Genomic DNA, 13,092 nt, shown 5'->3' with positions numbered 1-13,092 from the left:
GGGGAGATAAACAGAAATACAAAGAAAAACAAGGAAGAATAATAACCAACTTTGTGAAAACAAGCCCTCCCTCCCTCGACCCCCATTTCCCTGTGACAATAAACGCAATCAAAGCAAGCTGGATTCAATGTACTCGTGATACTTTGGTGCATCCGCCGCCCTGTGAGATCATGTGTGCGTAAAAAAAAAAAGTAATTCACGAAAACGAGGAAAAAAAAACAAATTTATGATATGTCGGTCATGGAACGAGGATAATGAGAACGAAAAACAAAGAAACAAAAAAAAACAACAGTCCACTTTGATTCCCATTCGCGAAAGAAAAAGAACTGCCGCGTTTCGCCTCCGAAAGAAAAAAACAACAAAAAGGATAAAAAGAACTTTAACGCTTGCTCATTCCTTACATATCGGAGCGTCGCGTGTCAAGATGGATTGGCAGGTAAAGTAATTACGTAAAAAGTCACGAGAGCGCGCTCGCGGTCGCTCGCATTGCAATGTCAACAACGTAACGTCATTCGAATGATACGCAACAAGAAATAACAATCAGCTACCATAAGAGGAGTCAGATTCGCCATAACAAATAACTGAGTACCTTAAATCGTAAGCGATCCCCCTTCGAATCATATTCACCCTCACTACTTAACACTTATACACCTGGGCGCTTTACGTAGAGCCGTTAAATCCCAAGAGGTAGAAGAACAAAGATGTATTAGAAATATTTAGCGAACGTAAAGTGTGTGGGGTATAATCGGCCGGTTTTGGCCTTTAAAAAGTCTGAGAGCAGTTCGAGAGGATCTTAGAGAATTTTTGTCGTGACAGATTGCTGATTTTGACTGATGAAGGAATTCGGCTGTGGCCGGGGCAAGAATTAAGGAAGTGGTGCCAACACCCGATGGGAGCAGGAACAAAAATAAAATAAAATAAAACTAAAACATTGAAATACCATATGGAAATTCACAAGGTACTGTCAATGTACCTTTACTCGTAGTGTGTGTGTGTGTGTGTGAAAGAAAGAAAGAGAGAGAGAGAGAGAGAGAGAGAGAGAGAGAGAGAGAGAGAGAGAGAGAGAAATCATAAAGATTACCAAAAATGAATATAGAAAGTAAAGAAATAATTAGTAGAGGAATAATAATAATAGTACTACGAACAATCTTAAAAATCTCGATCAATAATTCGTATGAGCCTCTACGGTAAAGAACATTTGTACGTATCGGTGTGTAAATTGGGGATTCAGCTTGCTTTTTAGCCTCTTCGAAGCTTTTTCCGTTCTATATCAATCGTGTCCTCGCGTGCAACTTCAGCCCCCAGGATTCGCCATTGTTTCACACTGGCCGAATCCGCACTGCATTTCATATGTATATATATATATATGCATATACGTGCATATTTATAACTATGTACATACAAGAAGAACCGGTACATAATGACACATACGTATTTGAGCATATAGTATGTATATGACTGATAGGCTCTGTGAAATATATAACGTCTACGCCTCGCACGCTCTTACACTTTGTATCTTTTCTATAATTTTTACTTTTTTCTTTTTAGTAACACATAAATACACACACATAATATATATATATATAATATAATTTATATATATATACACATATGCCCAGTCACGTATATCCGCCTATTATGTATATACAATAGGAGCTCTATAAACACAAAAACTAACGATTATAAACTACTAGCAACGAGCGCTAATTAAATAAATCTTAGGAAACAACGCGTTTATACAAATCTTTTTTTTTGTGATATTCGTAAATTAGGCATACAGTAGAATAATCATATACCTTCGTGTGTGTATATGTATATGATTATATATACAGGACAGGAAAGGATAAAGGTAAAGGAATAGGGGGGGAGGAGAAAGAGAAAAGGAGAAGGTAGCAGAGGAGAGGAGGCCTCTATAACGATATTTCTGGTCCAATGAATATTAAGTATTCACCTTTTAAACTTTCTATACCGTCCGATAGGAGCTGATAACAACCCGATATGCCAGCTCTCGCCTATGACCTACGATTGTTGTTCGACACAATTAATGTTATTGTCAAGGTTCTTCGGTACCTTCCCGACGGAATTAGACAATCCGCCGTTGATCGTCTGACTAATCTACATAAAATATAGCTAACAGCATAACGGATAGATTATTACGTGATTAGATTATTACGCGCCTATTATATATATATATATATATAAATATATATATACACAGAAAGATAAATAACGAAGGCGTAAACTAAGCAGTCCGATCACCATGTATATAATTATACACGGTGTAACGAAAAATATGACATGTTGCATCCTTATAATCCGTTTCGACCCTTTCGAGTCTTTCATTACTTAATTCTCACTTTTCCTCCCCGTTTAATGATAAAAAAAAAAAAAGAAGGAATTAAAGCTATCAACGACGACACAAACGAACAGGATAATACTATGACTTCGACCTTTCTTCCCTTTCACGTATTATTCTCCTTCCATTGTCTGTTTTCCAGTCACATCCTCGTCCCCGTCTTCCCGCATCCTTCGCGCCGACGAAGACGAGACGAGGTTTAGAGAGTTGTTTCATTTTAAATGGCAGTTGACATATTTTTGTTTGTTTCTTTCCTTGGCATCCATCCCTTCGTCGAACGAAGACGCGTGTCCGGTCCTGACACTTCAGGCACCAGCGAACCCATACACTTCCAACACCCTGATCTCGAAGTCTCCGCTGGCGCACAAGGGTGGATTATTGAAGGTCGAGCATCTGTCCGTCTTGCCGAACCTTATGTTCTCGTCCATCCATATTGCCTGACCGTCCCTATAGTAGAACCAAGCCATGAGAATAACAACCCGAACCGTCGTCACCCGACGAAGCTTCCACAAGCTCTAACAAGGAGTACTCACCCTCCGCCAATGGTGATCATCTTGGCATCAGCTGCCATGAAGAGCTCGGCCGAATGATGCACCCTGGGATCATTGTGCGAGGAATCCATACCCACCCATGGGTACTTGGCTCTCTCCGGATACAAGCTAAACAGGAATGTCTCTCCAGTGCCGAAATACGCCTGTCGTTGTCCCTTGTCGTCCTTCAAATTACGCTCGCACCATCTCGTAGAGCAGTAGGCACCGAATACCTGAATTCGATAATCGACCAATGATCATATCAATGATATATAGATTACAACAGTATAACGACTGCTAATAACTGGATAAGGGATTTTATCATGTCCCGCGCGTACCTCGTTGTTGCAAGTTTTTATCATAAGAAGCGTAGGCTCGTGCTGTTCGACTCTGACGTAAAAGGTGGTGAGCGAGCAGCCATGCTCCTCCGTGGTGTAGAGAAGGATCGGCTGGTACATGGTGATCCTCACGGGCAGCCAAGACCAGAGTGTAAACAACTGTCGAGGAAAAAGAAAAAGAGATAACGATTAACTGTGACAGTTTACAATTGTAATAACCAGCCGCACGATAGGCTGGGCGTATCTATATGTATTATTATTATTAATATTATTATTTGCTATTTTCTTCCAATAAACGCATAAACAACTGCGAATAACATCGAGCGACAGATCATGCGCTTTGCCGACAATTCTCTACGCACAGTGATGGGTCTTTTGCGTGAATGATGAGCGAAGACCCGGTAAGCGTGGAGGCGAAAATAATATGAGGCGGCAATTTTAAAATTTATCGGCTTGTGTACGCTCGTCTTCGAGGATTCCTGCAAGTGAATTAATTCAATGGGATAAGAATGAGAGAAGAGAAAACAAAAGTAACTACAGCGGTCGAGCAAAAGGGGTAAGGAATAGAATGTCTTTTTTGACTTACACAGAATATGCAGTATATAAGCTAATCATGCTAATTCTTTCTATGGTTGACAGAATTATTCCAATTTCATAAGTCTGAGTTTAATGAGGTTCTTGTGGACGATTCAAGACTAGATAAGGTATCGCTCGAGGTGTGAGCTCTGTGAGTGAACTGCAAAAACCGGGGGGTGGAAAAGGAAAAATAAATTAAGAGGGAAAGGACCAAAGCTGATATAATGATATGATTAATAAATGGCGAGCGATCATGCTTGAATGGCACATGGTTGAAATCCAGATAAAGAAATAAAATAAAACAAAAGTTTCATAATCATTCGTCGTGCCTCAACGCTAAGCCAAACGAAATAGATGCAGCGTGCATTTTTTTAAGGTACAGTCGGTATGATCGAAATCAAAGGGATACAAGAAGCCATAATGAAACGAAGGATCGACGAGGATTCCATCTTTGACGTGGGGGAGAGGGGGAGCATCCTCGAGTAACAAGTTCTTGGCTCTTCCTCGTATGTTCATTTTGTGTAACACCGACGACAACACCGACATGCTGCAGCGATCCACGAGACTACGAAACATGACTCTATTGAATTGACAATGAATTGGAAGAAATAAAAGAATTAAAAGAATAATCAATAACGATATTTTCTTAGTCCTCGACCTGGATACTTACATCAGGCATGTCTAGGATCTGGGAGCGTATGCTTTGTATAGGGTAAACGCCCATCGATAGAGCGCGCGGTCCAGGACTGTGTGCGCCCTACACCGATCATCATGATCATCATCATCATCATCATCCCAGTAACGCAGCACAACACAAGACAACAAATAGCGCCGTCAATCTTTATGTGATTGCATGCGTATCTCATTCGACGCTCGAAAAGTAACAGAAATGGATGGGAGTAAAAATAAGAATATATATAAAAAAAAAGAGAAGAGATAGAGAAAGAGACAATGGCTTACCCTGCGACAAATATTACCTACTCAAAGAGAATTGAGCTCGCATAAAAAAAATATATAATAAAAATTATAAACGGAGCATTGTCAATCTTAGGTATACGATAACGGGCGCATATGTAAATTGTGAATTAATAACAATGTAGAGGAATGAATGAACAAGATATTCGGAAAGCTCTTGCTTTCCTTTGACATCGTTATCAGTGGGATATCGGTCAGGATCACTCTGATAATTAACGTATGACCATCGCAGAGTACAGTAGTAGAGATAGCAGGAGTTGATGATGCTTGTATTATAAAATCTATATGATTCGAATCTGCCATGCAATAACGGCCAGCTCCTGGAAAGATTAGTTTCAAGTCGGTATCGAGATTTAATTTTTTCTTTCCTTTTTCTTCTATGAAGCCTCATCATAGAATCGATTAGAGGATAGGTCGTACGATGTCCTTGTGTTTAAACGGTAATGAACGTAGCTTTTAGTGTTATTTTTTTTGTTATTTTGGCATTTTTCAATTAGACAACATGGCAGGAGCAATCAGAACGTTAAATCTGACTGTACAATTTTTGATTGGCTTCTTGGATTACGTATTTAACATTGCGGCAGTGTTATGCTTCACGTACTCTTGGTTGAACCTGGTTTTGTTACGAATTAATATGCGCCACGAACACTGTGCAACTTCCTCTCTGCACTTAATCGAACTCATTGTCGTTTTGCTCATTAATTCACTCGTAAGTGTAACTACGGATGTATATATCTATATTTACATATAAATGGCGGCAGCTATGGCGGCGAACGGGTAAGAGCGACAAAGCCGGCGCAAAAAAGATAGTAATATAATAACCATGAGTGAGAGAGAGAGCGTGGGCGAGTGAGTACAGAGTAAGGTAGTAAAAAAGAGTATTTCAGGGAGAGTGAGAGAGGGCCAGCAACATGAAACTAACGACACATTTTCCAAAAAGATTAATCATACGATACCCTGTCTTTGTACGTGTCTTCACACTCTTTCTGAAAACAAATTCAATCGATCATTGTGATGGCTTGCTGTAACGCACAGTCGATCGAGGCCGTTTTCTTCGTTTATCTAAGCGCAAGAAAAACACTTGGCTTTACAGTATTATGTATGACACGCATGTCAGTATACATATTATGCCGACTCTCAGTACGGGATAGGCGGAAGTATCATAGTATTGTACGTTCATTCGTTTTTTCTTGTAATTTTTTTTTTTTTTTAAATACAGTTTTACGGTACCATGTGGATGCTGTTTCTCTTGATAGGGATCACTTGAAATTCATGTTTGCTTAGATACCTTTTATCTTTATCGTTTATGTACTGACGTCACTTACCTCTCGTATGGTGAGCGTATGGGACATCATCTGTATGTTGACTTGCGACTGACTGGTAGGCAGATTATCCGTAGATCTCGATCTGGCCAGCGACCTGGACCCACGAAGTACACTCTGGCTCTTGAGAGCCATCTCAGTTCGCAAAAATACTCTTGATATGTAAGCCGAGCTTAACCCACGAATGCCAAAGGCTGTACGTAAGAATTTAGCTGTTGTCACCTGAAGGATATCGTTGAAAAAAATAAAAATAATGAATTAGTGTAACGAGATAGTGAAGATATAAGTAAAGTATAGTAGATAAAGTCTGTACCGGTATTTGTCTGCAGAATTTCGAAAGTGCGGCGTCGATTCCGTTCTTCGAAATCTCGTTCATCCACTCGGAGGTCTGCGAGGACGAGTGTTTGTAGAAGAGTAAAACGATGGCCATGGCTACTCGATAGAAGACCTGAATCCAGAAGGTAGGTAGAAAGAGATAAATAGAGAGAAAGAGAGAGAGAGAGAGAAAGTAGTTAGAGATTAGTTGATGCCTTCCAAGAGTCACTATCTAGAATAGGCTTTTACCCACTTTGATGCCTTCGTGAAGGAAGCAGTCCATGACCCTGACTAGATGTTGAAAGGGAAGTAGCTGAAGGATCCACCAGATCCAGTCCATGTAGATCCTCTCGGCCCTGGAGCCGGAGCAATGCCTCGCCAAGTGTACAGCGGCGGATTTCTTAAATCGTAAAATCGAAACGAGCAATGAATTGCGGCAGAGCCGAGTAGAGATGATGATAATAAGGATCGTTCAAGTTTTATACCTACCACGTGCTTCTTAGTGATCTGCTCCACAGTCTTCCAAGTGACCTCGTAGAGGAGCTTGGTCTGCGTGATGAACATCTTCTCCTTAGCAGCCACTAAGCTTGCCATGCAATGATAGCACTCTTCCTCTGTAAGATTTAAAGTAAGCCACGGGGTGACTTAATGTGTCTTGTGGGTGGACATTGATGACAGTAGAACTTGAAGGGTAGTTTAATACGAACCTGGCATAAAGTGCAAGAGGAGTGCTGTGATCGGATAGAGAGAAGGGCTGAAGGTAATGTCGGGACAAGCATAGCCCAGGACGGAAACTACCCTGTCCGCGACACTCCTTCCCTTCCTCGTGAGATTGTAGGACAGACAATGTGTACTGTCTACAAATGGCGGTAGCATGATAGACTTCTCTGGCAGTTCTGTAAATGCATCAATAGATTCGATGAGCGTTTGCCAGCGGCAGTGGTTTGGAACAGTTAGACGTAGAATCCTAGGTTATTCCTAATGGATCTAATCGAAGTGCAAACAGAGAAATTCGCACCCGATTCTATTAATAATCCCGAAGGCTTGGCGAGCTATCGGAACGGACCTGTGGTTCCGAAGACCTGGTTGACCATGTCCCAGTAGAAGCCGTCGAGCATACTCTTGCCGTGAGCATGCTGATTGCAGAGAGCTGGCCAGAGCTGCGCCCTGATGCCGTTGTTCAGTGGCCAAGCGTTATCTCGGATGAGGAGCTTGACCTCGCGTTTCCTACCGGACTGCAGGAGGTTGTTTACCTCGGCGAAGGTCTTCAAAGTCTGCTTCTTGCTCGTCGGTGACTCTGGCTGGATGACGATGTTGGACGTGTCTACGTGCGGAGGGAAGACATCGTCTATGTCGACGTTTGTCTCCTCGTCGAGGACCGACAACATGTTCGGTAGAGTGTCCATGGGGATCAGTGACTGTGGTACTAACATGGTATACCACTACGGCGTGGGACCCTCCATTTTGATAATTTTGCTCTCTCACTGCTTCCTTACGTCATGTCTTGGGAAGTCTCAATTTTCATCTGAAAGAGATACAGTCACCGGTAATATGGGTAATAGCATTGTTTATGTCAGTGAGACTGACCTTATGAAATATTATTTTAAATTGCAACAAGATCTGTGAGGTGCCAAAGTGATATTATATTAAGTGGAAAATAGTTACATCCAGTGATGTAATGATCACATGTATGATAAGGTATCTATATTCACAGCGCTCGATTACATCGCTCCATCGAATTTTATCGACATCTATATAAATCTACTTGGTAAACAGGTGATAATACTTATTTAATTTGTTCAATTCTGATACCACATGGAAAGTTCAAAATTTACTTTGCATCCACTGACAGAGAGTCTGTGTTAATCTTGAATATTGAGAACCTCTGAGGATGCTCAAAAAGAGCTCTGGTGATATTATTAATAAACAAAGAAGTTTGGATTAAAGAGATGATCTATAATAAGAACCGATGAGAAATATAAGGAAGGAAAGGTGTCCATATGAGTTCTGAAACCTTAAGATTATCTCTCGGTTGTACTCTCTGAATCTTGTTAATGAGGGGGGAACAAATAATCTTTTCAGCTACTTATCAACTGTTGGTGTAGAATATTGCTTTATTATTGTACGCACATCCAAGATAGAAAGCAATGAACCCAAGTAATAAGCGAATAACACTGACTTACTAGTCACCAAGAAAATTCGATTTGAATATTTTGCTGCAGCTCTGGTGTACTGTGAGAAATTTTATTACAACATCGAGCTTCTCAAACCACTTGACAGTATAAATATATCCAAGGAAAGGCACGTGAGTGCATGCTTGCATTAGATTCAATGAAATATGTCAATCTAGAAGAAAATGCGTCATTGATCCTGTTGCAAAATTTTGTCACATAACATTCTTGGACCAATTATTGACATAGATGGCCAAGAAATGCATAGAAAACAACAGGAAAACAAACACAAAGTTCTTTCCTTATTGCGAATGGATCAGGTGTTTAGATGGCATTATTCCAAATAGCATGACGTAGAGTACAAGTTATAGTTAAGTATCTTTTTTTCATCTGGTGATGCCATTTTAACAAGTAATCCTTGTCATATAGAAAAAGGGCCATATAGACAGACAGAGTAATAGCAAGAAAACATCAAGGATAATAATTGAAGATAGACAGAATTCATTCTGTTCTCCAACACCTCAAGCTCAAATCTGATTTCTAATTGATACATGAGTTTGCAGATATAACAAGCTCATAGTAATTGTCAAGAATTCAAGGTGTCATTGTAAAATTTCAAATCCTAAAAAATCTATATCCAATAATGAATATCCAATCCTGTAAGACCAATCTAAGGGATACACATTAAAGGCACATAGACAGGAAAATCCCTGTGCAAGCAACAGGAGCTCAAGGAATAGCTCAAAAAGATGAGTAAGAAGTAAAAGAAGGAGGTTGAAGAAGAGGTCGACTTTTATTGCCAGATCGTAAATCATCCTCGAACGTCTGCAAATACAGCATGCGTGTGTATCCGCGGAAATTTCGTAACTGCGGCCGTCGTCCGTAAATCCAACGGAGAAGGAGCGCGTCGGACATTGGCGTTAATACGGATGAAATCGCGGTTTCGCATTAACAAGATAAAATTGACAGGGCGGAGCCTGACCAGGCGGAGGGTCGGAAAAGCGCAGGCGGCCGTAATCGTCGAGGAGCAGCCTGATCGATATTAATACGTAGGCAGATGCGAGTTAGCGCTCCGTAAAGAAAAGTCAAGAGGGGTTTTAAAGTAGATGAGAGATGAAGGAGGACGGTAGAGAAGATTAAAATAAGAAGAAGAAGGAAATCAAAAATTATTACGTCAAAGAGAAACGAGAGTAAGAGATGAGCTCAAGGATAGAGAACCAGGGGAAGAGAATAAGTGCCAGAGTATAGCGGACTGAACAGGCCAGAGTGAGATAAATAGCTCCAGAGTGGGTAAACGCTTACCGCCAGGTACTTGAGTGCGTCCTCGGCCTCGTCCGGGCATTCCAGTGCTTAATTCACGGATCCCCGGCATGCAAGAGGGCCTTCTTTACGTCTCCAAGGTATACACAAAACTGTTTACAAGATAACACTCTGCTAGGGGGAACCCTTCGAGCGCCGCGAAATTTACTTCGATTATTCCCTTTCCTCGTCCCCCGGTTTCAACGTCGACCGCGCGCACGACCCACCGAATAATTGGCACTGACACCACTGACACGCATCGCTATATATTATATTATATCCCAGCCGTGCGTCCGTACTGCACGGGCTAAGATCGTAATATGCAGGTATATAGGTATAACAAGTACAGAGCCAAATCGCGACGCGAGACAACAGAACGATCTCGCGACTATCGCGAGAATCCTGCACTACGCGCTACCGAGAGTGGAACGTTACTAGCTATCCTACTCCTACCCTACCTAACGCTACCTACGTATCTCCGAACGCTTCTCCTCGGCAATTTTATGTATTTACTTGGCGCTAGTGTTCCTCGTCTTCTTGGACACGCCCTGTTTGCACTTACCTTAAGTACACGTAACTTAAAGTTAGTATTGCATATCTAATAAAACATTACTAATTTTTGTAATTTATTATTCATAAATATCCATCAATGATGGATATTTTTGACTGAGAAGAATACCTTTCCAAATTCTGATTAGTTCATATGCAATCTATGAGGTAATTGGAGCTTGCGTTCTTGCGAAGCTTCGTAAAGTCGAATTATTTGATCTCTTACGTAATCCTTAGGTATTACTTTGATTAATTTTTAATTTGATACTTTTACCAGGTGGTGTGTCTTCTTTGTCCAACTTGAAGCTTACTGTTATCAACGACAGAGTCGCTGTTGATAGCCAGATCATGGACTTTGCTATGTTGGCATATCATTTATATATGTAACATATGGATGGGCAGAGCGGCACGATTTAAAGGTGTTGAAATAAGAGTATTTGAAACGTAGTTGTTCGGTCTTTTATAAAACGATGCTCAGCCACGACGAGACTTATTATGAGCGTAGAAGGCCCCAGCCGGATCTTGGTCCATGGAGGAATATCATGCGTTTTATATGGAATACCGAGAAAAGAGCATTTCTTGATAGAAATTGCAGAGAATGGAGTAAGAACGTAATGCCAACTGTTATTACCTTAATTAATAACTCCTTCCGTATAGCTCAAGTTGGTCTCTTCTATCTTTGCTTCTTTGGCGTATTATTTTCATTGTTTGCCTTCAAAATGTGGATCACCATGAGTTACGTTGCCGGTCTCGATAAACCGTACATACAACGTGCTAATTTGTTAACGAGAAGTTATCTGACAGCTGGTGCAGGTCGTTATACTCGTACATCATATTCCGGCCTTAGTGCACCAGGTATAGTATAGAATATTTAGTTCTATTTTTAAGAGTTTTTCAAATTCTGATCAAACAAAAATCTTTATTTTATCTTAGGTACAGGATTCATACCAAATATTTTGACGCCCACTAGTTCACCGATAATATGGATAAGCCAATCAAGTGATAAGGGAAGACCAGAAAAATATATGCAGATTATAACAGATTTTTTATTAGGTATAAATATATTGTATTATTGTTTATAGTAATGACTAGAATAGCAATGTATATACAGGGTGTCTCACCGAAAGTGCACACCTTGATTATTTCCGTTACTATTGACGATACGGAAAACAGTTTCAAATAAAAAATTGCATGATTTCAAGGGGGTCGATTTTTATCTGAAACTTTTTCCCGTATCGTCAATAGTAACGGAAATAATCAAGATGTGCACTTTCAGTGAGACACCCTGTATAAATATATACAATCATATAAAAATATACTTTAGGATATCACAGAAACGCATCCGAGTATTCCGACTCGTGCATCGAAGGAAAACCGAGAACTGAATTTGATGGAAGACCCTGTTTCTTCGATATAAATAGATTAGGAATTTGTGGAAAATTTCCTTATGGCTATACAGTGCCAGTGCAGCCCTGCGTGCTAGTGAAATTCAACAAAGTAATGAAGACGATTGATCATCAACGGAGATACAGAGCAGTCATAATACTCCTAATGCGTTTATCCCCCTAATGATTCTATTATCATGTAATTCAGGTATTTGACTGGATCCCCCATTACTATGAGAAAGTTTCAGAATTACCAGATAAAATGCCAGACTGGTTGAGGAATGTCATTAGGAATTCAACAGAGGTGAACTGAACTCCACCCTTATATATTAATACCTTGTGATTAATTAACTAATTATATTATTAAAATTAGTATCAGATCTGGCTGTCCTGCGAAGGTAGTAATAACGTCGATAAGGAACATATTGGACTTATTGAATACATACCAAAATCAGGATTTTCTGTTGAATATTTTCCTTACACGGGACAGACCGGTTTCTTGTCACCTATTGTTGCTCTGCGCTTCTTGAATCTTACAGGTAAATAAAAAATATATATAATAAAAATAATACATTAATACATTAATTACAGCCAACAGATTAATAACTGTGGAGTGTACAGCATGGGCTAAGAAATACAGTTACACAATGGATTTTCAGATAATGATCGGTAAGAGATTGTTTAAAACAATTTAATCCATTTATTAAATCATTCTATATTAAATTTTTTCAGAAGAATAAATTCCTTAGCTTTTTCACAGTCACGGATAACATCCTGAAAAATTTGAAAATTAAATAAAGAGGTATATATATGAAAATGACATCTCACGTCAGCATATACGTATTTACATAATCAACAAGAAGATAATTGGTAGCAAATTTAAACAGAATAACCCTGCATATCTATTGCGCACACAATTCCGTCGACAAGCGCACTGTGATAACGCACAGTGGTGCCTTGTCACACACTGCCAACTGACGGAATACTCAGCCGTTATTATCACAATCACGTATCGACAGAGTACAACACAACAATAAAAGATCTTACCTACGGAGCATAAAACATTATACTAGCAGAGTCAGTCTGTTAAGCATACAGTTCGTCCAGGAGTTAAATGCGCTTATATTAATTGAACCACACTTGGCATTGGATAAAACTTACGCTAGAATTTTGCACCGAAATATATTTTTTGTTCCCCGACAACATAGTTTAATGATTGTATGGTAAATCGTGTGTGGCTTCATCGTTTTTGACCTGTCAAAAACACATTGAATTC

At 39.9% G+C, this 13,092-nt stretch overlaps 2 protein-coding genes across 8 annotated transcripts; one reads left to right on the top strand and one right to left on the bottom strand.

Annotated features, from left to right (window-relative positions):
- Window positions 1-6: 6 nt before the first annotated feature.
- Window positions 7-10,282, bottom strand: LOC107274015 (TBC1 domain family member 24). Of its 5 annotated transcripts, XM_015752736.2 has the most exons (12): window positions 9,886-10,275; window positions 7,479-7,937; window positions 7,120-7,308; window positions 6,902-7,026; window positions 6,666-6,812; window positions 6,411-6,545; window positions 6,101-6,319; window positions 5,732-5,761; window positions 4,471-4,557; window positions 3,225-3,383; window positions 2,890-3,119; window positions 7-2,803 (listed from the first exon to the last, which is right to left on the bottom strand). In XM_015752736.2, the coding sequence occupies exons 2-12, from the start codon at window positions 7,843-7,845 to the stop codon at window positions 2,662-2,664; spliced, it is 1,830 nt and encodes a 609-aa protein (XP_015608222.1). In that variant the 5' UTR covers window positions 7,846-7,937; window positions 9,886-10,275; the 3' UTR covers window positions 7-2,661. The 5 variants fall into 5 exon arrangements, with proteins under 5 accessions (XP_015608222.1, XP_015608237.1, XP_015608244.1 ...); XM_015752751.2 differs by lacking the exon at window positions 4,471-4,557 and having other exon boundaries at window positions 9,886-10,273; XM_015752744.2 differs by lacking the exon at window positions 5,732-5,761 and having other exon boundaries at window positions 2,662-2,803; window positions 9,886-10,276.
- An 86-nt stretch (window positions 10,283-10,368) lies between these two features.
- Window positions 10,369-13,019, top strand: LOC107274040 (sodium/potassium-transporting ATPase subunit beta-1). Of its 3 annotated transcripts, none has more exons than XM_025091792.1 (8): window positions 10,375-10,465; window positions 10,709-11,034; window positions 11,089-11,286; window positions 11,365-11,484; window positions 11,756-11,928; window positions 12,025-12,120; window positions 12,190-12,355; window positions 12,408-13,019. In XM_025091792.1, exons 2-8 carry the CDS (start codon window positions 10,902-10,904, stop codon window positions 12,509-12,511), a joined length of 990 nt encoding a protein of 329 aa, XP_024947560.1. In that variant the 5' UTR covers window positions 10,375-10,465; window positions 10,709-10,901; the 3' UTR covers window positions 12,512-13,019. The 3 variants fall into 3 exon arrangements, with proteins under 3 accessions (XP_024947554.1, XP_024947560.1, XP_024947559.1); XM_025091791.1 differs by having other exon boundaries at window positions 10,709-11,286; window positions 12,408-12,485; window positions 12,549-13,019; XM_025091786.1 differs by having other exon boundaries at window positions 10,369-10,465; window positions 10,709-11,286.
- The last annotated feature ends 73 nt before the right edge of the window (window positions 13,020-13,092 follow it).

The sequence above is a fragment of the Cephus cinctus genome, unplaced genomic scaffold (genome assembly GCF_000341935.2).
Source record: "Cephus cinctus unplaced genomic scaffold, Ccin1 Ccin1_scaffold0093, whole genome shotgun sequence".
Classification (NCBI taxonomy): Eukaryota; Metazoa; Arthropoda; class Insecta; order Hymenoptera; family Cephidae; genus Cephus; species Cephus cinctus.
The sequence above is the reverse complement of the archived record's forward strand: the minus strand, read 5'-3'. Positions and strand labels throughout refer to the sequence as shown.